The 25,576-nt window shown below is 51.2% G+C and overlaps 1 protein-coding gene across 5 annotated transcripts in view; it reads right to left on the bottom strand.

Moving 5' to 3' along the window:
- The window catches only part of ITSN2 (intersectin 2), an 81,639-nt gene extending 60,765 nt beyond the window's left edge, over positions 1 to 20,874 (bottom strand). For 2 of the 5 annotated variants that reach the window (XM_074194295.1, XM_074194311.1), the window contains exons 1-3: positions 20,732 to 20,873; positions 1,696 to 1,758; positions 593 to 685 (exon numbers count right to left, since the gene is read on the bottom strand). In XM_074194295.1, the coding sequence (XP_074050396.1) occupies positions 593 to 685; positions 1,696 to 1,726 (124 nt within the window). In that variant the 5' untranslated portion in view covers positions 1,727 to 1,758; positions 20,732 to 20,873. Of the gene's footprint in view, positions 1 to 592; positions 686 to 1,695; positions 1,759 to 16,404; positions 20,298 to 20,731 lie in introns of those variants that run through there. The other 3 variants (XM_074194325.1, XM_074194318.1, XM_074194302.1) reach the window with 3 other exon arrangements.
- Positions 20,875 to 25,576: the final 4,702 nt, after the last annotated feature.

The raw sequence follows: 25,576 nt of genomic DNA, 5'->3' as shown, positions 1-25,576 counted from the left end.
GAGGGGAGCAGGGGGTGTGGCAATTTCTGATATAACCAGGAAGTACTAAGGGATGCCCATCTTCCAGTTGGCAAGGTGGCACTGCAGTGAGGGACGTAAACAGAGAATGCTGTGACAGACGCTCTCCTTGAGTCAGGTCGCTTGAGGTGAGGGAGCTCCAGATACATTCTTGCTGTTGGACTCTGTGTCCTCAGTTGAGGATCAAGGGAGAACCGACTTGTCCAGGGTGATGGCCAGTGGCTGGCACACAGCAGGCACTTTATCAATGACGGTTTTCTCCCCAAGTAGCCTCCTGCATAGCCAATCACCCACATTTCCTCAGTATTGACCTTCCCCAGGGGATCCCAACCAATCTGAGATGGGCATCTGGCTGAACCACTTTACTCTCAAATTAGCAAAACAGAGCCTGTCTCCAGATAACATATAGAAAGAGGATAAGAAATATGTGGAGGAACTCAGGAGGATGCATTTGCAGTCCCGAGTGGCCTGGGAGCTTAGCCCCTCCTCTCTGGGCAGTGATTGGGTCGGGCAGGGTGCAGTCAGGGTTGAGGAGGAAGGAGGCAAGCAAGCGTGAGGGTGCCGTCACACTGACCTGTGATGTAGCCTCCAGAGGGCCGGAGGTTGTCAAACTGCTTATCGTGTTTGGTCCGCTCTTCTGAGGTGATCGCCCACATGTTGGGGCCCCCTAAAAACACAGGGGAAGATGCAGTCATGAGACCTCTAACTGGAGCAAGAACAACCCCTTCCCGAACTGAAAACTGACCAGCTGGGGTAGAGGGCAGTGTCACTGGCAAGGGTCAATGACAGGAAGGAGATATCCATCTACTGCCATGCTCACCCCGAGGGCCAGCTCCCAACTAGGGAAGAGGAGGAGGAGGAGAGGAAGGCTCAATCTAATGGGGAAAGAAAACTGAAAAAGCTAGAAGGCAAGAGGGAGGGGGAAGGAAGCCACGACTTGGCTTATGAGCTCCAGCTTTAATTAGAAAAGAGATTTTTGGGGGGGAGCTTTGCACCTAGGGATATATGTGAAGGGGTGAACCAGTTCTATTCCAAGAATGCCTGCTCTGGTCCTGACTTTTTCCCTACAAGTATCAACACCAGCTTGAAGGGCAGCAAAAGACTTTTCCTAAGCTGTAAAGTCTGCTGGTGGGATCCAAGGTACACCCATGAGAAGACTGTCCAGGCAGAAGGGTCATAAGTCATTTGGGGCCCTAGGACTTGGAAGATGGAAGGCCACCCTGAAATCTTGGGGGCTGTCTGCTGCCTATGATGATGAGGATAACGACGATGTTTGATGCTTGTCCTTCATTCTTGAAGTCCATAACATCAGGGACAAGCACATGAATGGGATGGGGGTGGGGTGGCTATACTAAGTCACGAGTCTCACTTTCTCTTCTGGAGCCATCAAGGTCCAGTGACCAGATATGAATCAGTACGACTGGAGATGACCCTGGATGTGAGACCATCAGGGTGAGGTGACTTGCTCAAGGTCACACAGTAAGTGGCAAGTGTCTGAGGCCAGATTGAAACTCCTGACCTTCTAACCAAGGCTGGCACTCTATCCCTGTGCCACTGAGCTGTTCTAGACCAGAGGTGGCAGCAGCAGTCAGTGGGAGTTCTCTCTGAGTGCTTCCAAGAAAGGATGCAAACCCCAAATAAGCAGGCAGGCCTCCCCCACTCCCCCCATCTCCTTACCATTCATAACAGCTGGAAACTGAGCCATCATGGTTGAGGGGCTGCCTTGATGCTCTCAGCCATCTGCAACAGGAACAAACACACTCTGGGGGCGTCCATAGTGCGCCCACCCCAGGAGACAGGGGTGGGAGGTGGGGCAGAAAATTCTGACAGTAGAAGAATGCGTTTAAAGAGAAGTCAGCAATCACTCACAATGACTACTGGGAAAGGAGCAAAATGTCCAAGGCCAGCTACAGATTGGGGTCTGGCCTGTTGGAGGGGTGCAGTTCAAGGGGGATGCCCCCAACAGGCAAGTTCAAAGGTCCCTCTGATGGGACAGAACACTGCAGGTGAGTCTAGAGGCAATAAACGGTAGGTCATTTTGGTGGGGGCCAAACAGCAAATACAGGAAGTCCCAAGTTGGATTTGGAAGGAAACAAGGGGCTATGAGAGGTAGAAGTGAGGGACAAAAGCATTCCAGGCACAGGAGACATGAATATGGAGGGGGCAGAGCCCGGAGGAGGGAGATCTGAGGACCACTTTCAGCAGCAATGAGGGGGAGGGGAGAAAAAGGCTAGGGGAGCAGTTGAGACCTAAGCTCCCCAGGACCTGTGCCAGGGTGAGGGAGGGGAGGGGGCAGAGAGGAGAGAAAAGGTCAGGGAAAATGAAGAGTCAGACTGGAGGGTGGTGCTACCTCAAGGAGAGAAGGAAGTTGGCCAGACCTGCTCCTCAGGTCCAACTCAGGGTCCCACCCAGAAGGAAGCTTGGGGTGGGGCTCTTTCCTTTTCCCTGTTACTACCCCAGCCTGGGGCATGGACCTGCTGGAGCTGCCAGGCCATCAGGTGGATGGCTGATGTGGGGGGAGAGTGGACTGTCCCAGCAGGGTCTGTGTCCTGCTACTTGTTGGGGGCAGGGGGGTGGGGGTGGGGGAAGAATATTTACTTTTTACTGACACTGTCAGCCTAGTAAGAAGGCTTTCATTCTTTGTATCTGCATCCCTAGTCACCTGGCTGTAAATACTCATTGAAAAGATGTGATTGATTGGTAAGATTGCTGACTAGAGAGAATGGGGCTGGGGCTGGGGGTGGGAAAGGTGAGAGGGAGAGAGCAGAGTTGAGAAGGTATGGGGAGTTCTAGTGGGTGGGATTGTGCTGAAGACCAGTTCCAGGGTTCTCACATCCATTTCTCCATCCTCTGACCTACTTTGGATCCTGCCCCAACCCCCACTTTGGAGACCCATGGTCCCTCCTCAAAGTTCTGGCCACTCTCCTCTCCTCTCCCCCTTCTTAAGACACATAAGTCATATGGGGTTAGAGGACAATCACTCAGGTCCCACACCAAAGAAAATGTGATGAGTTCTTTCTCCCTTTATATCAGATTCATGATGGACTGAAATGGGAGTCAGCTATAGTCCTATTTCTGAGAATCATGGGTTCTTATAACCAGAGCCAAAAAGGATGGGGAAACTGAGGTCCAGAGAAGACAGGTCACTTGCCCAAGGTCACACAGATACCCTGGGAGAAGCAGGACTTACACCCATGTCCTGTAGTCAAATATTCAGTCACAGCAGCCAGCCTGTGTTTGATTATTCAGTAAAACAATGAATAATTCGGGTGTATTTTGCATAGTCATTATCTAATTGGCACCCGGATTATTGGCACCAATTTTTGATGATTTCATGATGATGTTGCTGTCTCTAAAGGATGCGAGCTGGCCCCAGACCAAATGGGCATTCTCCAAACCCAGACAAGGAGACCAAGAACTAGAGATGCTTTCCTTCAATAGCTGAGCAGGGAAAATGCTTCTAAAATTAGTGCTCCTGAAGCAAAGCTGGGTTATCATTAAGGTGTTGGGGGTGGGGGGGAGATTACTGGGCAGGAGGACAAAAGAACCTTTTCCCTAATGATACACATGCCTCCAAAATAGCAATTTACCTATGATTTCCGATTAAGAAATAAAAGATTATCATTTTAACATTAAGAGCCTCCGTCCAATGCCGTCTAGCTTTACTTTGTTTTTCAAAGGGGAAAACTCAAGACCAAAGAAGGAATGGGGGGGGGGGCCAGCTAGGTGGTGCAGTGGATAAAACACCTGGAGTCAGGAGTACCTGGGTTCAAATCCGGTCTCAGACACTTAATAATTACCTAGCTGTGTGGCCTTGGGCAAGCTACTTTACCCCATTTGCCTTGCAAAAACCTAAAAAAAATTAAAAAAAAAAAAACCAAAACAAAGAAGGAATGACTTATTTGCTGAACAAGAAAGAGGAAAAAAGAGATCCTCAGCATGGCTACCAAAGAAAGGTTCCTTTCCCTTGGGCATGAGGTCAAATTTTTGAGACCTCACCCCCTGCAAAGTACAAGTTGGAGAAATGTTTCTTTCATATTGAGTCTTGTGGATGGGGCCTTCCCCGGGGATCCCCCAAAGCTGGATGAGACTGGACACCATTTCTTCTTGTGGCTCTGATATTCTGTGGGCCTGAAGAGATCTTGGTTAGATCTTTCAAAAGTTCCAGTGTCTTCATGTATTCCTGGAGAGGCTGGGGCTGCTGACTCCCTAAAGAACAGTCTCCTCTCCTCATGCTCTCCCAGGTCACCCTGATTCTGACTTTCCAGTCCTCAGGAAGACAAGAACAAGGAAGGCAAGATGGGAAGTAAGCTCTCTAAGTAGGAACAAGGGTGAATTAGCCTTGGAAACATTCTGCTGGTGATACCATAAGCAAATGGAAGAGACTGGGATAGCTCACCTATCAGATCTATGGATAAGGGAAGAATTTAGGACAAAACATGGTGAAACATGAAAGGGATAATTCTGCTTATGTAACATTAAAAAGTCTTGGCACAAAGAAAACCAATGCATTCAAATTAGAAGGAAGGCAGAAAACTTGGAGAACAAAATTTGACAGCAAGTATCTCTGCTAAAAAAGGCCTCATTTCTCTAACATTAAGAGAATGGAGTTAAATTTATAAAAATACAAATCATTCCCCATTGATAAATGATCAAAGGATATGAAAGGGTAGTTTTCAAAGATATCATCACTATCTAAATTTTAAAAAATGTTCTAAATCACTATTGATCAGAGGAATGAAAATTAAAACAACTCTGAGGGACCACCTCATGCCTATCTGATTGCCTAATAGGACAAAAAAGGAAATGTTGGAGGGAACATGGGAAAACCGGGACACTCATGCACTGTTGGTGGAGTTGTGAACTGATCTAACTCTTCTGGAGAGCAAAGGGCAATTGAACTGAACATACCCTTTGATTCAGCAATACCAAGTCTATATCCCAAAGAGATTTTTATTAAAAGGGGAAGAGGAGGAAAGGACCTATTTGTTAAAATATATATATACATACATACATATATATATGTGTGTGTATGTATATATATATATATATAATTCTTTTGTGGTGATTAAGAACTGGAAATTGAGAGGATTGCTATCAATTGGTGGCTGGTTAAACAAGTGGTGGTATATGATTGCAATGGAATATTATTGTGCTTTAACAAATGACAAGCAGAATAATTTTGGAAAAAACCTAGAAAAATTTACATGAACTGATGCAAAGTGACCAGAGGAGCATTGAACACAGTAACGGCAATACTGTTTGATGAAGAACAATGAATGACTTTTTGCTTCAATCCAATGATCCAAAACAATCCCAAAGGACTCATGATAAAAAATGATAACCATCTCCAGAGAAAGAATTGAACAGTCTGAATAGACTACATCATTACTTTTTACACCTTCTTTTGAATATTCTTTAACAAAATAACTAATATGGAAATGTTTTACATGCTTGCACAGCTAAGGTCTCTGAGAAGGGGGAGAGGAGGGATAGATTTGGAACTCAAAGCTTTTATTTAAAATGATTTTTAAAAATTGTTTTTACATGTAATTAGGAGAAAAAGAAATTCATTAAATGAACCCCATCATTGACCAAGGGAAAAAAAAAGATCTGTTAAGGTAGGTAGGATTTGAGTCAAGCCCTGAAGGTCAGGCAGAAAGGAGAAAAAAGGGGAGAGGGCGAGCATTCTAGTGCTAGGGCAAAGGAAAAGGCAAGAAATGGGGAGATGGGAGTATCAGGAGAAGGAGGGTCAAATCACAAAGTATGAAGGGTAAGAACAATGGAAGAGCTGGAAAGGGCCAAGCTGAGGTGAGAGGGAGCCACTGCAGCCGACTGTGCTGTCAGTGATGGTGGGGTGATATGACCAGATCTATATACATCTCTATTTGTATATCTATTTATCCACCTACCTACCTATAATTGACTCAAACTTCTAATAACAGCCATTCCATAGCTGATAAATGGTCAAGGGATATCAAGAGGCAGTTCTCAAATTTGGAACTACACCCAAAGGGCAACAAAAATGTGCATACCTTTTGATCCAGTAATACCACTACTGGGTCTACACCCTGAAGAGATGATGAAAAAGGGTAAAAACATCACTTGTACAAAAATATTCATAGCAGCCCTGTTTGTGGTGGCAAAGAATTGGAAATCAAGTAAATGTCCTTCAACTGGGGAATGGCTTAGCAAACTGTGGTATATGTATGTCATGGAACACAATTGTTCTATTAGAAACCAGGAGGGATGGGAATTCAGGGAAGCCTGGAGGGATTTGCATGAACTGATGCTGAGTGAGATGAGCAGAACCAGAAAAACACTTAACAGCAACTTGGAGGTGGTGATCAACCTTGATAAACATGCTCATTCCATCAGTGCAACAATCAGGGACAATTCTGGGCTGTCTGCAATGGAGAATACCATCTGTATCCAGAGAAAGAACTATGAAGTTTGAACAAAGACCAAGGACGATTACCTTCAATTTAGGGAAAAAAAAAAAACCAGATATCTTATTGTCTGATCTTGTCATCTCTTATACTTATACAAAGAGATCAGAGAGGAAAATGAAAGGAGTTAGGGAAGGAATTAGAGGGAAGTTGGTGGAAGAGTCCATATGGACAAAATCATTTAGAGCTGTCCTGTTCGTGGAGGCAAAAAACTGGAAACTTCGGGGATGTCCATCAATAGTAGAATGGCCAAATGAGCTACTGTATGAGAAGCAAAAACGAAGGGGATGGTTTCAGAAGAAATCTGTTAAGACTTGTATGAACTGCTGCAAAGGAAAGGGAGCTCAACCAGAGAACAATTTATAGACTAATGACAATACTGTAAAGGCAAACAACCTGGAAAAACCCAAGACCTCTGGCCTCAACATGAGTAGCCATGTTCCAGAGGCCTATTGAGGAAACATGCTGTTCACCTCTAGATATGGCAGGAAGGACTCATGGGAGCAGATGGAAACCTACAGATTGTTCTGGATCCTATTTGTTTAGAATAAGTTTTGTGTTTCTTGCTTTCTCAGTGGGGAGGGCTGTCGGGAGAGAACTTGGAGCTGAAAATAAGATTGACAAATGTCCCTGACACTGGCTCCATGATTACCTTCCTGGCCAAGGACAGATAGCCTCCCTCCCTGTCCTGTTCTTGGCTCTCATTTCCCAGCTGCAGTCATTATTTTATCCCTAGCAGCTCAGAGTGATTCTCCTTAGCCAAGAAAAGAAGAGTAGCATGGGAGCTAAGTGATTCCTCCTCAGGTGATGCACATCCCCTCTTCCTTTCAACAGCTTGCTTTTTCTACATGAAAAAAAAAATCCACCAGCCAATGCCTATCACCTGGCAGAGACCCCAACCCAAAATTATGATCCAGATCCATGGGCCACTCCCAAAGTTAAGAAAGGGAAACTGCCCTCCTTACAGATTTATGGGCAAAGAGGTCCTTGTTGAGAAGGCAGCATCTTTCTCCTGGGGCTGGGTTGGAATTGGTCCAGGCTGACCCAGAGCAGAAGATGTGAGGATAACCTGATTCTATTCATTCACAGAATGGTTGGAGTTAGAAGAAACTGAGGCCTCCAAAGATTCTCACCCACAGCATGACTTTGTGGACATGGAAGCCTAAGTGGAGAAGCACCAGCTGCTAGAAGCAAAGTCCAGACTGAGGTCAGCATGCACTTCCCAGTCCTCAGAGGTCTTCAAGTAGAAACCGGGGTCGTCCAGAGGAGGTTTCCTTTGGCATTTGACTGGATCAGAAATATTCTCTACTCTCCCATTCCTGACTCTGAAACACCATCTCCTCATATCTAACCCATGACAGCTAAGCACTAAGGATTCTCTTGAAGTCAGAAGGAAGGAGGAGGTGGTTCAAGCCCTCTCTGGACTTGTGTGACTGGGCCTTGGCTTCTTTCTCTCTAAAACAAAGGGCCCCACAATCATCAGGATGCTTAGCCCAAACCCCCTTCTGGGTCTCCCTCTCATGCCCACATCCAACCCAGCACAAAGTCTCAAAATTTTTGTTCCATCTTCAGTCCACACCTCCTCCTCTTTAGTCTTCTTGATCTCACACTTGGATATGGGAGTGATGGATCTCCCCAGCTCCTGCCTTTCCTGACATCAACTGCACACTTCCAAGGAACTCTCATTCTCAATGCTAGGGGGGGGGAGGGGGAAGTGGGGGTGGAGTGCCCTCTATTCCCTCTAGAGCAAGTCACCTCCCTGGCAATCTTCTCCCTCTGGAATATCCCTTGGCCATGCTGGCCCCCTTCCACCACTGGGGAAGGCCCTTCCAGTTAACCTTTAAACCCTTCTTGGCTATCCTTCTACTTTTCAGGATTGAAACCCATGACCCCACACAGGAAACTTTTCTTCATGAGGGCAGAAAGTGTCTTTCTTTGACTTCTCCCTGTATTCTCAGAGTTTAGCCCAAGCCCAGTGGATGGCAGGAGTTGGTGAGATGCTTCTTGACTGGTGGACTGGGCATTTAAAGCTGTTCACAACATGACCCTTTGCTAGTTTTCCATTTTTCTGACCCTTTAATGGAGTATCCAGACCCTATTTGGCTGGCCTCAACTGCGAACCTCTGCCCTTGCTCTTGTGTCATCTTTTCCATTAACCTTTCTGAGTGGGACCAGGTGCTAATATCAGTCCCACCTAAGTTACTTTCTACCCACTCAGTAAGAGCAGGAGAATATTGTGGAATAGCAGGAATACCAAGAGCTTGACAGCAATCAACTGGAAAAGAATGGCCCAAGGCGATTCCAGAGAGAGGTGAGGAACTCCTGAGGAAAGGCTGAAGCAGACTTTTTTCACTTTCTTTTTCTTTTTTTTTTTCAATATGGTTAATATGGGAATAAATCTTGCATGACTTCAAACGTCTGTTATCATTGCTTGCCTTCTCCAAGAGTAGGGGAGGGGCAGTAGGGAGAAAGAATTTGGAATTCAAAATTTTAAAAAAATGAACATTAAAATAATGTACAAATAAGTATAATAAGTTCTAAAAGTTACTTCCAAAAATGAAATCTATTCTGCCATATTGATATATATCGTTCCTTTACAAAGTCAGCTACCAGAGGGAAGGGTTTGCTTCTGCCGTTCTTCGAGTCCAAAGAGCTTATGGTTAGGACTGAATCAGTAATACTGGACTGATTCAAAGTTGCCTAGGAGGTGTTTACATTGTATATATGTTAACTCTGTTTCCTTGGTTAGAAGGTGAGCTCCTTTGGGCCTTTCCTCGAATTGAAGGCAGTTTAATTTTGTTTCTTCCTTTCTCCCCCCCCCCCCAAAAGAGCTTCACAAATGCTAACAGACTGACCCGTGTACCACCCAAGGAAAAACTTCTCCCTTCTTTCCTGTGGATACAAACCATTCTGACAAGAAAAATGACTTTGCTCTGTGCCAAGCACTGGGGACACAGACTCAAAAGTGAAGCAATGGCTGCCCTTGATGACTTCGGGTTAAGACACAGGCCAGAGAGGAGGAGGGGGAAATGCCAGGAAAAGTCTTCTGACACCCCCCCAGGGCAGCTCACTGACCTGGCCCCTCCAAAAGCCACAGGGCAAGGTGAAGTGAGGCGAGGTCCGATGACCAAACGGCCTCTTGGAATGGAGAGACTGGGCAGTTATTCATGACAACTCTGAGAGGGCATAGTCAGAGCCTTGCCCCAAATCAGCAAGCAGGGCCCCGGGTCCCAGGGAGTCAGACGCACTCCGTTCTTCACAAGTTTGGCTAGCAGGGGCCCTATACCCAAAAGGGTTGACTGGCTTACCCAGTCAGTTGGGGTCAAAGGACAAACCCAAGCCATTAAGTAAGAATGCAGAAGTCAGCCCACACGACTGGTCCTTGAGACCCTCTCTAACCCTAAGGCCACCAAGCTCCATTTCCAAAAAAATTAATAAGCCCAAGAAATGGGACCTGTGGACTCCAGGCCCAGCAGTCTCCCCTGAGTCCTCTGGACCCAGAGCTGCCCCCTGCAAAGCTCTCCTCCTTCCCACTGCCCTGGCAGGTTGGAAGGACAGAGCTTTCTGAGGTCCTAGGTGTTGGTAAGCAATGACAAGAGGGGAAGTGGGGGGAGCCCCAGGGAGCTGCCAGCTGAGCAAGGCCTTCTCATGACTGCAGACAACTCCGGAAGAGCTATGTCACAGAGGAAGGGCCTGGCTTTCCCTCAGGCCCTCTCACCCTCCCCAGCAGCTGAGGTCACGAAGGCTGAGATTAGGCTGGTGCACATGGGAGACCAAAGGAGGGTTCTGGATAGTCTGAAGCATGTAGTACTCTCATTTTCCTTTTCTGTCTTTGTTCGAGTCTTCTTGTTCAAAATGCCCACCATGGAAATGTTTTTCTTGACCGTCCATGTGTATAAGCTCTATTGCATTGCTAACCACTGGAGAGAGGGATAGATTTATAACTCAAAACTTTAAAAATTGTTTTCACATGGAATTGGGGGAAAATATTTTTGTAAAAAGGTAGATTCTGAAGACCTTGCCACAAAGGACCCTATCCCTAACAAGGAGCTGCTCTGGCCCTGACTGCCCAGCACCTCTAAGGTCAAGATGCTAAGTCATATGCAGAATTGGCCAGACCTCATTCCTGAAGAACTGTCTGCTTGAGGTCACTTCTAAAGGCCCTGGGGCTGCTGGCAACCCCGGGGAGGATCCTGAGCAGCACTGTGTGGACCAGCCGGCAGAGTGCTGGGCTGGGCATCAGGAAGCCCAAAGCAATCCCCTCTTTTAAGGGAGAGGAGGTGAAAAGGAAAAAAAAAAAACCTGCTGGTTTAATTGGGAAAAAAATGAGATGAAACCGCTGGCTAAGGATGGCATTTCTCCTCTAACCTTACACATTCATGTCCTTGATCTTCCCAGCAGAAAGTCACTGCTTGAGGACAGGGATGTTCACCTTTCTGCCACTGCTTCCCTAGTGCTGAGAATGGGCTGCAGTGACCCCTAAGGGATAAACCAGCCCCAAGGCCTCAAAATATAAGAGATCATTGCTAACTTGGAAATTAGCAAGATTTAAGGGAAAACTTGGAAAAAATAAAATGGAGTCCAGAGAAAGGCTCTACGAGGAAATGTCAAAGATGGGCCCATCGAGGAGGAGCTCCAACAGTGCCTGGCTCAGAGGGCAGGGACATCCCCAGGTGCCACCCTCCTGGGCGTGACCCTCTGCTGCCTGTGGCCCACAGAGGGACAAAGGCTGCTTAGGACACCTGACATACCTACAGGACCCCCAAGCAGGGAGGGTCCTGGTCACTCAAAAGAGAATGGGGGAGGGGTACCCAGGATTCCTCATGAGGATGGAGAAGTTTTGGGTATGAGTTCCCTGAGCATCCTCATTGCTGCAGCAGACTAGCTAGCACTGAGGGACATGTATCACACTCCCTCCCAATTCCGTTTCCCCAGCTCTTAGCCCCTGAAACAAGTGGCCAAGGGAGGTGGGGTTTGAAGGCTAGGCCTTTGGAGCCATCTATTTTAGGACCAGCAGTTCTTTGCTGGCTGGGAAGTCTTTGAGTCTCCTCCAAATCTAATGAACCTCAACAAGACTTTTTTTTTCCCCTTAGATTTTTCGAGGCAATGGGGCTAAATGGCTTGCCCAAGGCCACTTGGCTAGATAGTTATTAAGTGTCCAAGGCCAGATTTGAACTCAGGTACTCCTGACTCCAAGGCCAGTGCTCTATCCACTGCGCCACCTAGCCGCCCCAAGACTCACTTTCTAAGTAAGGGAGAAGACCCATTTAATCCTCTTCCATCACTCTGAGATCTGGGGACTGGCTAGGGAAGCAGAGCTTTGTCTGAGGGATGGAGTCCAGAGTTAGCCTCAGTCTCTCTAGGCCAGGATCTGTCAGAGGCAGGTCTAGAAGCAGATCTTCTCAAGGCAAGGCCCCAAGAACCTCACTATCTTCTCCATTTAATGCCCTCTCCAGTAAAAGAAGAGCAGAGAAACCTACTGTCCGGTGACAACAGAAAGACCAGAGAAGAAGCCAGGAGGTGTGTCAAGCCAAAGGGTGGAAAACAGGGCCTTTCCATCCCAGAAGGAGGAGGAGGAGGGGTGGAAAACTACTCCACTGATGGCAGCTTGGAGGAGAAGCTGGTCCACTCAGCATCTGTACTCTTCCTTTTTAAAAGATGTTTGGCTAGAGGGACAAGTGACAGATTCAGAAAGGAAGGCCACAGACAAAAACAAAAGTTAATAGAAATCAAAATAACAATAGGAGATCCACTCCCAGGCCCAGAGCAGAGAGGTCCAGGCACCAGGGGTGGGCCACCAGACAGAGCTTTCTCTGCTGGAAGGGATTCAGAGATGAGGAGAAACCCCTGGGCTGGGCAACACCAGGCTAAAGAACTTGCCCCCCCCCCCCCGACATGATGTAAAGAACAGTCCGAGAACTTGAGTTTTCTTGGCACAGTGCATTTTTCTGTTCCTTTTGTAGACTGTGGGAACCTGCCTGCCCACCAGAGGCTTCTATTCTCTCAGGGTCAGGATATACAAAGTCCAGATCCAATCAGTGCAAGTTGATTTGGGGGGGGGGGGGGGATGAGGAGAGAAGTCCATAAGGATACTACCCGACATGACATACTGGCCTCTGAGCCTGGCACCTAGCAGGAACTCAGATACTTCCCAGGGACTGACAAATGGCCTTGCCACCTGCATCCTCTGCCTTGTCCACACCAGGACCTCCTATCTATCACTCCTCAGGATGTGCTCATCTTCCCTTCAGGGCACCAATTCAACTGGCACAGGACCTCCCTTGAGTCCTGCTTCCAAAGATGCCTGCTAGCCCAGCCTGACATCCCTCCCACACTTGGCTTCCACCATTCCTCTGACCCATGGGGCTGCTACAACTAAGCCCTCACTGCCAAAAAGTCTTCCTTGGACATGTTCCCTCCCCCTCCCCAATCTTTTTTTTCTCTTTTAAAGGCAATGGGGTTTAAGAGACTTGCCCAAGGTCTCATAGCTAGGTAATTATTAAGTGTCTGAGGCCATATTTGAACTCAGGTCCTCCTGACTCCAAGGCAGGTGCTCTATCCACTATGCCACCTAGCTGCCCCCATATTCTAGCTCATCACCCCCCCCCCCTCCTCAAGCTTCTCTGGTTCTGGGAAAACTCCACCCCCTCCCCAGGAATTTTATGAACATATTAAGGCTGACTCAAGCTCCCCTTCTTTCTCCCCACTCTTTCCTCTGCCCCTGTCTCCCAGAGACCACATCTTCTTACCAAAGCAGACACTCCCATTCCATTCTGTCTTCCTTGCTCTCTCTCTCTGGCTCTTGGTTCCTTCCCTACTGTAGATAGGTCTCCCCCCCACCCCAACCATCACTTGATTCCCCTAGTAGCAACCCTTAATTTGCCTAGCATTCAGGGCTAAACTTCTTGAGAAGCCAGGAAGGGTCACTTCTGCTCCTCCCACTTTCTTCATCTTCCAGAGGCACCACGAATCCCCCTGATCCCCAAAACCGGTGGCCTTCTCTCCAGGACTGGCCTTTGTGACCTCCTTGGTGCCTCAAGAGCTCTCCTTCCTGATATATTCTTCACATCTTCAGTACTTCTCTCTCTCTCTCTCTCTCTCTCTCTTTCTCTGTCCGTCTGTCTCTCTGACTCCAAGGACAGTGCTCTATCCACTGTGCCACCTTGCTGTCCCACCACTGCCATCTTTAATCCAACTTTATCTTTGCCTCCACACCCTCCTCTTTCCTGGCCTGGGTACTCCCTACTCTTAATCCCCCAGGCCTCTCCTTCCAAACTGTGGCCAAGACCTCTTGGTTGTATCTTCACAACACCTCTTGTTATAAAAACAGCACCGTCACCTCACACCTGCCCTACCACGGTGGCCTGACAGATGAACAATAATTAATACTAATGACGCTGATGGTGATGAGACCAGTTAACATTAGGACAGCTCTGACTCTATGCCATTAGGTAGTACAGTGGATAGAGCACTGGGCCCAGTGTTGGGAAGACTCCTCTTCCTGGGTTCAAATCTGGCTTCTGTCACTTACTAGCTATGTGACCCTGGGTAAATCACTTCACCCCGCTTGCTGTAGTTTCTTCATCTGTAAAAACAAGCAGGAGAAGATGATGGCCAACCATTCCCATGAGCACTGGGCCCAGTGTTGGGAAGACTCCTCTTCCTGGGTTCAAATCTGGCTTCTGTCACTTACTAGCTATGTGACCCTGGGTAAATCACTTCACCCCGCTTGCTGTAGTTTCTTCATCTGTAAAAACAAGCAGGAGAAGATGATGGCCAACCATTCCCATGAGGCCAGACACAAACACGACAATTATGAAGCAGGAGTGCTTAATTATTATTTCCTCTGACCCTCATACCCCACTTTGATTATCTCTAGTTTACAAAGGTGAAATAACTTGCCTAGGGTCACACAGCTAGGTAAGGGAAGCCCCATCTGAACTCAAATCTTCTCACTCCACTCCAGGTTACCTTCTCCTCAGACAGATTCAGTCCCTGGGGACTCCCTGTCATCTCTGGGATCAAATCTAAAAGCTGCCTTTCAAAGTTCCTCTGCAGCTGGTCTCCCAGCAGACCCTGCCTCTCTGCCTCTCCCCCTCCTTTGTGCTATCATTTGAAGGCTGTTTCCCCTGTAGACTCTGAGCTCCTTGAGGCCAGGGGTTACTGTCCCTTGTTCCTCCTTAGCTCCCAGCACCTGCCCCAGTGGCTGGCACAGACCAGGAGGGCATCGCCTCTACAGGGCAGAAGAGTCAGGGTCAGAAGCTGCCTTTGACCCAAGCTGGACTTGAGGGCTGGCCTGGGTGAGGCTTCAGACCCCAAACCCAGAATGTATTCCCAGCTCTCTGACCCGCCTTCCCATTCCAGACCTAGCAGGGAGCGGTTTGGAAGGGCCTGGAGTCCGGAGGAGGAAGGAAGGGCTTCCTTCCTGAAGCAACAAAAGCCGGAACGTGATTCACCTCCCACCAAGACCAAGAGTTCACACTGTCAGTGTCCAGGAATGGGGCAATGCCAGTACAGTGCCACCACACTGACTCACAAATCCCTGACACAGCCCTTGCTGAGCTCCACCTGCCAGGGGCTAGAGTGGGCTGGATAAAAGACCCCTGCCCCACCAGGGAAATGCAACTTCTGGGGGACCTGGGACCTTGAGGCAGTCTGGTGAAGGCACATGGACAGACCCCCCCCCCCCCCGCATCTCTGAACATAAAACAGAGAGCATTCTAAAGGAAAGCAATTACACTAAAATACAGTTAACACAAAACCCTATGAATTCTGGGAAGCTGAATCATGAGCTCCCATGCTCTGGGAGAGGGGCTGCCTGAGATGACACCGCTATGCAGCCCTCCCCAGTGAGGAACTTCCCTCCAAAGTCAACCAACTGGAAAGCTATCTAGTCAAGAAAGGAAGTTAAGACTGAGATCAGGTGAGGGCCCCAAGGCCGACCATCGCCCCTCGTTGCCAAGTTGTCAGAAGTCCTTTCAACTGAGTTCACCAAAAAGTGAAGGTTCTAAGAGCTCAAGAAAGGCCCTTGGCCCACTCCCAACTGCAGGGTTGGCAAAGCCATGGGTCCGGTCAGCCTGCCCTGTCTCTGTCGGAGGCTGTGCCCCCAGATCAACACCCATCTTGCCCTGGGGGCTTGCCCTGGGTCTCCTGCCACAGGGCAATACATGGAGCAGGGGTCAACCCCCCCCCCATTGCTCAACCTCATTTCTCCCACCAGGTTCAGATCTGCTCTCCCTGGTGACCTTGGCACCCCCCCCCCCCGAAGTGACAGAGGGGAGGCTCTAACCAGGCTCATTTCCCCAGAGCCTCAAACGGACACACTCTGGTCAGAGCAAGGCAAGGCTGAGAAATATGGCCAAATGACAAACCGGACTGGCCAAGGCCCCATGACCCTCTCCTCTCTGAGGAGGGGAGGGAGAACTCCTGATGCCCACCCACCAACAGAGACACATACATGCAGACACACAGAGATACTTATGCAGACAGACACATACAGAGCCACACATACAGACACACACATATGCAGACACACGTTCACACACACACACAGATATACAGGCAGACAAATACAGAAATACATGTAGTCACACAAAGACACATAAATGCAGGCACATGGACACCTACGTAGTCAGATAGACACACGCACTCACACAAAGACACAGGCAGACACATATAGACACACACAGTCACATAAAGACATACAGACAGACACAGTCACACTGATATGCAGACAGAGACACCTACATAATCAGACAAGAGACATACAGATGCAGACACATATACACACACACACAAAGAGACATACATACACAGTCACACAGACAAATGCAGACACACATACACCCTTCTGCTCCCACCAGCTGCCTTGGCATTTCCGGCTGTCACTCTTCCTGCCCCACAGAGGGCCCCCCCATTGAGGCCCAGATCTACCAACCTGCCAGTCTGCTTCCTGTCCTGACAACGAGGAGGAACTGAAACAAGCCCAGGGAGGGTGAGGCTCCCTCTGAGCTCATCTCCCTGGCCTCCTGGGCCTCCACCCCCTCAGAGCCCTGCCCACCAGAATCAGCCCAGGGAACGACCCTGGCCCTGGCGGGCAGGGTCCAGGTCTCCCTTTGGCACTCAGGCCAGAGCCCACCTGCATTAGCCAGGAGTGACCTTGGAACCCCAGAGTCTGAGTCCCCTCACCATCCAAACCGATTTAAGAATTACAATAAGACTTCAATGACTCCAAACATCAGGAAAAGAGCCCTTTCCAAAGGCCAGGGAACTAAACTCCAATAAATCCAAGCATCCGCCAGGGATTTCAGAATCAGGGGCTTTTCCACTGACCCTCTTGGGGATCACACAGCCTATGAGCCTCAGTCTCCTGTGCCCACACAGACCCAGACAGAGCCTGGAAAGAATGGCCAGGGACTTGTGGCCATGATGGCAGAGAGAAGACAGGCACTGTGCTAAGGTCCTGGCTTTCCCTCATAGATAATATGAAAGAATGGTTGGTGGCGAGTCCATTGAGATACAGACTGTCTCTTTTCCTGACCTCGGTGCCTTTGGGCAGTGCGCAGTGCACACCCTGAGCTGCAGATGCGAGCCCTCACTGTCCAACCCAAGCCAACCTCATAGAGCAACACAGGCCACATGGAAAAAGGGAACCCAGTCGTTCTTGCCAACACCAGCTTCCACTAGCAAGGATAACCAGACCTCAGCATGAGGGAACCCCTTGGCCTTGAAGAACAGCTCCCCTTCCACGACAGCTCCACATAGTGCAGTTCCTGAGCTCCCATCACCAAAGAAAACAAATTGGAGGTTGAGCTGACAAGGTTCTGACATAGGGCAAACAGTCATCCCAAAGACAATAAGGGGGCAGCCAGGTGGCACAGTGTGTAGGAAGCAAGGAGTCAGGAGGCCCTGAGTTCAAATCCAGCCCCAACACGTAATAACCTAGTTGTGTGACCTTGGACAAGTCACTTAACCCCACTGCCTTGCCAAAAAAAAAAAAGACAATAAAGGTCAAGAGTAGATACATGTGCCTATCCGAAATAGGGGAGGCAATGCCCTAGGGCACTCGCTCCCTGATAAAGGTGCCAGTCTCTGCTCTCTTACAGACCCCAATCTGGAACATGATGGTGTACAGGAGTGCTTCCTAACAGCAGTATCCAGTTCTATCGTTTAGCAGATGAAGATGAGATGCCCATCAAAGGGAAGAAATGGGGACAGAAGGAAGTCACAGTTGTCCTTGCTCCCAAACACTTGGACCCTGATGCGCATGGGTTCTGGAAGCCCATGCCAGGGACACAGGAGCCTCAGCTAGGAAGGCTTTCAGGAAGGCACTGGTGACCACCATCCCTGGCAGGCTGGCCATACCCAGGCTACATGAATTAATGACCTGTATGTGGCACCTCACAAGATAAAGGGAAACAAGAAATGTCTCCAGGCCCAGAAGATCCCCTCCTCTTGGATAGTGACTGGGCAACGGGCACCAAGATTCCCAGCAGCCTCACACATCTACTGACCACTGGCAAGTCTCTACATGTGCGCTTTTTTGGTCATGGTGGCCCAGTCTATCAGGGCTGACATCTCACTCCAACTGAAAGTCAAAGCCAGACAAAAGGGAGTTCTGCTGGGCTGAGTGTGGGCACATCCTCATGGGTCAGCTGGTCATCTTACCTTTCTGACATCTAAGGAGTTGGGCCACCCTTGATCCCAGTAGATAGCTCCATAGAAACTCTGCAAAAGGCCTTGGCAGACCTCCATGCCAAACGTGATACCTGATGTGCCCTTGGAGGTCCCAGGTTTGAGACCACTAGGGAAGACTGGCCAAGAAATAAAAGGGGACTCCAGGTTTACTGTCTGCTCAGACCCTTCACCCCAGTCTGCCCCTATCTTTTTCTCGAGAAGAACCCTGGAGGGCTTCATATAAACACACGTCACTGTGAAATGAAATGAATGGCAGACTGCAGAGCCAGGGTCACCGTCCTGGGGAGACACTTCCCTTGGTGGGCATCATACTATGTCCCATGTGAGATGAGGAGCTCCTCACCTGGGGTCCATGAAGGAGGTTTAAAAATATTTTAATAGAACTAGTTTCCTTTCTAATCCTCCACATTTACAGACAAGAATCTGGGAAGGGGTCCACAGGGAAGAACCCCTAAGCTAGACATCGCAGAGTAGAGCAGATGGGGCCATGGACTAGGGCACTGTTGGTACCCAGATCCATTGTTATTATGAGTAGAGAGGGAACAGAGGCAAGATACTGGAAAACAGGATGCCAGGGCTTGGCATCAACTGGAGGCTGAAGAGTAAGAGAAAAGTAAGAAAGTAAAAGAAAAGCACAATAGCTCTGGAATTTCAAACTTGGGAACTGGGAGGAGTCTGGTGGGGGGAAAGGGTGGGCTTAAGGGGGGAGATGCTGGGCACCATCACGGGCCCAAGTCGAGGTGCTGGAGGGGGATGTCCAAAGGAGAGAAACTGGGGCTGGGAGTATAAACTGGGGAGTCACTGCCCTTGGGATGTTTAATGAGATAATGGAAGGAGTTTGAAAAGTTAGCTAAGATCTGGGATATTCAAGGAAGGAAAGGACTGTAACTTGAAGGAAGAAGGTAGGAGGATGACCACCCTCATTCAGGCTCTTGTCATCTCCCCTGGAATAGGGCAATGACCTCCTCATTGGTCATCAGGCCTTTAGATTCCATCCACTCCAGGCCATCCTCCTCCTGTGTGGCCTTCTTATGCCCAGGCCTGATCATGTGACTATCCTACCATGGATTCCCCCTGGAAGGCAGGTACTGGAAACCCATCCCAACATGGGCTTAGCTTTAAAGTCCTTCCTGATCTGGCCCCACCTGGCTTGGCAGCCTCCCTCCCACACCCAGTGATACCTCTAAAGGGAGCACCTTGCTCCACCTCACATAGGAGTAGTAGCTAGAATAGGGAGCCTGGCCTCAGGAAGACCTGAGTCCAAATATGACCTCAGCCCCTTCTGAGCCACTGGACCTAGGCAATACATTAAGCAAGACTCTAGGCAAAACCTGTCTTCCTCAGTTTGGAGATCATAGGGAGGTTGAAGCTCCAATGAGATCTGCAAAGTGCCTGGTATGGTAACTGGTCCATAGCAAACACTCTAAAACCGTGGTTATTCTCAGTGGCCTTTGCCAGGCTGCGTCTCCCTCTTCTGTCTCCCAGAGTCCCCTCTCCCTTCAGAAGGCAGCTTGACCCCACTTCTCCAGGAATACTTTCCCGGCGCACCTTCTCCCAAATCCCTTCCATCTGACTTCATTTGTATCATTCTCTTTATATCTACTGTATCTTGGTGCCCATGGTGCCTGGGACCCTCAGGACCCAGTACACGGTAGGAGTTTGAGAACGCCCCTTTTGGACCAAATGGGTGGATGGAGGGTGTGGGTTAGTGGGGGTGGAGGACAGGTGTCTGCAATGCCGAGTCACCCCGTTTCTGCCAGGGAGGTGTGGGCCTGTCCCCGGCTGTCCTCAAAGGCCCCGAGGCAGCCACTGACCGAGGGTCTGCGCGGAACCCCATAAAAAGGCCCGTGTGGCATGGGAAGGCCCAGACCTGGGGCCAGAGAAGCAAGGCTCGAACCCTGCAACGGCCGGGTGAGCCCTTGTGAAACGGGGACAGCCAAATGTAAGGAACGTTTTGAGGGCAGATGCTGGAAAGCTGCCTCAGGTCACCCCCGCCCCAGCTAGAGGACCGCAAGCAAAGGGCACCAGACCCTGCTGAGCTGGGCCCACCTGCTCGGGGGCCAGGCCTGGTCAAGGATCGGGTCTCCGGTGACTACGGGAAGGTTCCCCGGGGCCACTGACCGGCCCTGGGACGCGCTCCTGAGCACCTCTTGTCCCCAGGGCTGGGGGCTGCCCGGCCCGTGGGCCCCCTCCCCTGGAGCCCGGGGCGCCCTCCACAGCCTGGGCCTGGCCACGGGCTCAGGGGAAGGGTCTTCCTGGCCCCCCCGAAGAAGGCCCTCAAGCTGCCCGCCCCGGGGCTCCCGGAGCCGGCGGCCAGCCCGAGGGGGCGGTGCGGGCGAGGGCACCCCGCGGGGCCCGGGCGCTGCAGAGGCCGGGAGCCCCGGGAGCCGTGGGGGCCCGTGCCGGGGTCCCGCGGCCCCCCCGCCCCCGGGCCAGCGCGTGACGGACCCACGCCACGGGCCCCGCGGCCCCCCGCCCCCGCCGCGGCCTGGCAGGCGCCACCGGAAGCGGGGCCCGCTTCCTGCTTCCTGCTTCCGCACGCCCCCGCGCCCCCTGCGCGCGCCCACCTGCCGCCGTCTGCTCCGCTTCCGCCTCCGCCGCTACCTCGGACGCCCGTGGGGTCCCGCGGCGGGGGGGCCCGACCGCGCTCGGAGCCTGACGAGCGACGAGCCCCGAGGCCGCTGCGCCGCCTGTCAGCGCCGCCCGGCCCCGCCCCGACGTCACCGCGCCGTCCGCCGGACGGAAGCGGGGGCGGGGCCGGAGGGGGCGGGGCCTAGAAGTGCCGGGGAGGAGGAGCGCGAGGGGCGGGGCCGCCGGAGGGGGCGGGGCCTAGAAGTGCCGGGGAAGGGGAGCGCGAGGGGCGGGGCCGCCGGAGGGGGCAGGGCCTAGAAGTGCCGGGGAGGGGGAGCGCGAGGGGCGGGGCCGCCGGAGGGGGCGGGGCCTAGAAGTGCCGGGAGAAGGGGAGCGCGAGGGGCGGGGCCGCCGGAGGGGGCGGGGCCTAGAAGTGCCGGGGAGGGGGAGCGCGAGGGGCGGGGCCGCCGGAGGGGGCGGGGCCTAGAAGTGCCGGGGAGGGGGAGCGCGAGGGGCGGGGCCCAGAAGTGCCGGGGAGGAGGAGCGCGAGGGGCGGGGCCTAGAAGTACTGGGGGAAGGGGAGCGCGAGGGGCGGGGCCGCCGGAGGGGGCGGGGCCTAGAAGTGCCGGGAGAAGGGGAGCGCGAGGGGCGGGGCCGCCGGAGGGGGCGGGGCCTAGAAGTGCCGGGAGAAGGGGCGGGGCCCAGCGCGAGGGGCGGGGCCGCCGGAGGGGGCGGGGCCTAGAAGTGCCGGGGAGGGGGAGCGCGAGGGGCGGGGCCCAGAAGTGCCGGGGAGGAGGAGCGCGAGGGGCGGGGCCGCCGGAGGGGGCGGGGCCTAGAAGTGCCGGGGAGGGGAGCGCGAGGGGCGGGGCCGGAGGAGGCGCTCTGTGGAGGCCGCGAGGGCGGGGCACTTCCTGCACGTGCTCCGCGCTGCACCTGGGCCAGGCAGCCGGGCTCAGGGAGGCCTCAGCCTCAGTCCTGGCCCAGTTAGAACAACCAAAAGAAATAATTTAAAATTGTAGGAAAAATGAACCACAAAGTGAAAATGAACGAAATTGCTCATCGTTAAGAGGCACAGGAGAGGACCCCTCGATGTCCCCGCAGCCCTATGAAGAAGGCCTTTGGGGAGACCAGGGCCAGAGAGCCTGGGAGCCTGGGGCCCAGAAGGTGAAGGCGCCTCCTCAGAAATGAGGGAAGCAAGGCCGGCTCCAGCTGGTGCTCCCCAGGCTTCTGATTCCTCCCCATCCCAACACTGAGGGGGGGCTGGGGGGGCTGGGGGACAGCTGGCTTTTCTCCACGATTCCTGGTGCAGTGGACTTTGTCAAAGTTTAATTTCTTTAATCCTCCATTTCTGGTCACAGATAGGAGGGTCTGTAATCTGAATGCCAACGTCAAGGTCTGGAAGCAGACTTGGCTTCACACAAGCCATATTTCCCCATCGCACCTGCAAGCTGGCATGGTGAGGGACCATCCTGAGGAAGCAGGAACTGGGGAAGGGGCCACAGTCTTCCGGTTTTGTCATAATTAATACGGGCCTTGAGAACACCTTGTGACAAAACGTTTAACCCAATTGGCTGGCCAACAACAATTTTACGTGTAAATATGCTCCCAAAACTTTGTATCAGGGCTGATATCTTTAATGATATTATACACACACGCATAGGTTTTTAGTAAGATCTTTTTGTTCTCATTTTCAGCCTAAGAAAATTAAGGTTTACAACTTGTAAATTGCTGCAAGGGAGTGTGGAAAGATCACCCCAGCTTTGCCACTCATTCCCTGGGCTCCCTCTGAAGTTCCTTCAGCTTCCAAATGGGCCCCTTTTCAACTCCCCCTCAGGACAAGGGAGGCAAATACCAAGTAGTAGCCCTCAAGTTTTCATCACACCAACCTGGTTGATGCTCCAAATGGAAGCACAAGTGTGGAATGTTCCAGGCAGCAGCCTTGAGAGAGCGCTTCCATTTGAATGAATTTCAAAGCCTGAATTATCCACTCTTTCATCTACAAGGGCAATGTCTATCTTGGGGAGGACACCAGACACTGTCCTGATGGCTCCTGGGGAGGGCTGGAGAAAGAGAGATCGATTCCTTTGGCCCTTTGGTAAGCCTGCTTGCAGAAGGGTGTGGGTGGCTAGCGTTAGGGCTAGTTTCCACTGAGAGCTCCTACAGGTATCTATTGCTGGTAAAGCATTATAAGTCAATGGGGCATGGCCAAAGGGAAGAATGCAGTCTCCTTGGGGGCTTTTGAGCTAGAGTGCTTCAGAAGAAGGGGTCATCAGCACCAGTAACAGGTTCTCCTCTGCTGCCTTATCTGGACGCAGGCACCTGGACTGCTTCTGTGCCTGCCATCTACTCTCTGATGACAGGTGAGGAGGTGAGGAAGCTCTCTCAACCCACTCCTATGAACAGACTGAATCACAAAAGAGAGAGTGAGGGAGGACAACACTGTGAGGAGCTCTGTTCCTAACATTGGCTCTCCAGCGCCCCCCAAGTCTATTTATCAGACAGGCAGTAGGTTCAGTTCTTTAGCCAAGGATCTATTCCATTCAGATGGGCAATCCCCAACACAAGAGTGCATCTCCCAGAAATGCACTGATATTCTGGAAGGACCTAAGGCAGGGCAGCCCCGGGCTCAACACCTGGAAAATCTCCTTGTCCTTGGCCACTGAGCCCCAGAAGGACACATGCCAGCTAAGGAGGACAACGAAGAGCCAGAGGAGTTGATCTCTCTTTGTCCAGCCTTCCCCCAGGAGCCATCAGGACAGCAACAACCAGGAGCAGGAACCTTGCTGGGAAGTTCTGAGGTGGGCACAGGGTGCAAACTTCTCAAGAAAAAATGATGGTGAAGGCCATGGTTATCCTGCACTGAATGACTAGAGGGCTGTATCCCAGCAAGTCAGGGGTCTGGACTGAGGGAGCCATTTCATATACTTATTAAGCACCTACTATGTGCCAGCCACTGTACTATGGTCTTTACAAATATGACCTTTAAAACAGCTTGAGAGGTAGGCACGACTTTTGTTTTACAACTGAAGAAATTGAGGCAAAGAAATTTAATGACTTGCCTGGGTCATATGAGCAGTAAAGGTCTGAGGTTAGATTTGAACTCAATTCTTCTTGACTCCAGATACCGCCTGGAGACTCTGCTGCACTTACTGGACCACCCAGCTACATTAAAATGCTAAGAAATGGGCTCAGCCCCTGGGATGCCCCAGGCCCAGGTTCTCACCTGAGAAGCTAGGCCAGCTCCCTGGTCTCCCCTGCTCACCTCACATTCAGGTGCCTTCCAAGAAGACAGAACTCTAGTCCTATGCCAAAGCAAGGCCTCCTTCATGCACAATGCGACAGCCTGCACCCCTTATCGGCCCTACCAGGATCTTCACTCCCCCCCTCACTGGACCCCTCCTGCCTCCATCTCTCTCATACTCTTCTTGCGCCTTTACAATCTCCCTCCCCACCTCGTCATTCCACCATAACTAATGTTCTCTACAAAGCTGGCGAGGCCTTTTCTCAGCCCTTATCCCCCAGCCTGATGCTGCCTTGGACACTGTGGATCACCCCCTCCTCCAATCCTCCAATTCTCCCTAGATTTTCAGATTGCCCCTGTTAACAGTGTTTTATGAGCATAAATACTTAAGAGTGATTAAAATGGCTTTTATGAGGAACCTCTCTCCTAGTGAGGGAAGGCCCTGAATCACCACAATGTTCAGTTTGAAAGGCTGGTTCCTCCCCTTTGTGCCAGTCATGGATCAGGGTCACAATCTAACTGATACATGCACCTCCATGTCTTCCCTGCCCTGCTCATTAGATGAATGAGGGGAGTGAACAGTAATATGCATGAACCCCCTCTGGCAGGCACAAAGAATGAGGACCCTGGGTCCACTGGGAGCCAGATGGAGCAGGCTTGGTCTATAATTACATATATATGTGTATATATATATATATATATATATATGTATATATATATTTTCTTCTCACATTCTGTGGGAGCCAAACACCCTTCATTCCTCATAAACCCCCTTTCATCTTCTTTTCCCTCAAGACTGCAGTAGCCGAGGAGGGCAGCCAGGGGGAACCATGTTGAGTGCTGGGCCTCTGACACTTCCTGGACAAGTCTCATAACCCTGTGCCTCAGTTTCCTCATCTGTAGGGGAAGTGGCAAACCACTCCAGCATCTTTGCCAAGAAAACCTAGATGGAGTCACAGAGAATCAGACCTGATAGACCCCCCACATCTCCATCTGCCTTTCAAATAGCTTGAACTGGCCATCTGATAGACATCTCAGGCTCTTTCCCCAACGCCTTCGCCTTCCTGCCTTCCCTATTGCTGATATAGGTCCTTCCCCTTCTGGAAGAAAACCATGAGGTTTGGAAGGTAAGGCCATGTCTTGAGCGAGGGGGGGGGGCTGGGCCATGTCCCCAGCCTAACGTTCTGGGTCCAGTGGGGGCAGCTTGGGGGGGCACAGTGGACACAACACTGGTCTTGGACACAGGATGGGAGACTAGCCTCAGAAACCAGATCCTTACTAGCTGTGTGACCTTGGGCAAGTCACTGCCTCACCACTGGGACCATGTCCCTGGTCTGGCCCCCTATCTGGTCTGAGGACCCTTAGGAGACAGTGAGGCTGGGGGCTTAGCCCAGCCCCCTGGCTCCAGGCATGGCCTCACCCCCCGACCCTGACCTCACAGACCAACCTGGGTCTAGCAGCCAGATATGGGTCAGGACCACGGGAGGCAACCTGGGGGTGAGGTGGTCAGGACGAAGTGACTGGCCCAGGGTCCCACAGCTAGTAAGGGTCCGGTGTCTGAGGCTGGACTCGAACTCAGGCTGACCCCACTCCCTGATCC

This window comes from Macrotis lagotis, chromosome 1 (genome assembly GCF_037893015.1).
Source record: "Macrotis lagotis isolate mMagLag1 chromosome 1, bilby.v1.9.chrom.fasta, whole genome shotgun sequence".
NCBI lineage: Eukaryota > Metazoa > Chordata > Mammalia > Peramelemorphia > Peramelidae > Macrotis > Macrotis lagotis.
The sequence above is the reverse complement of the archived record's forward strand: the minus strand, read 5'-3'. Positions and strand labels throughout refer to the sequence as shown.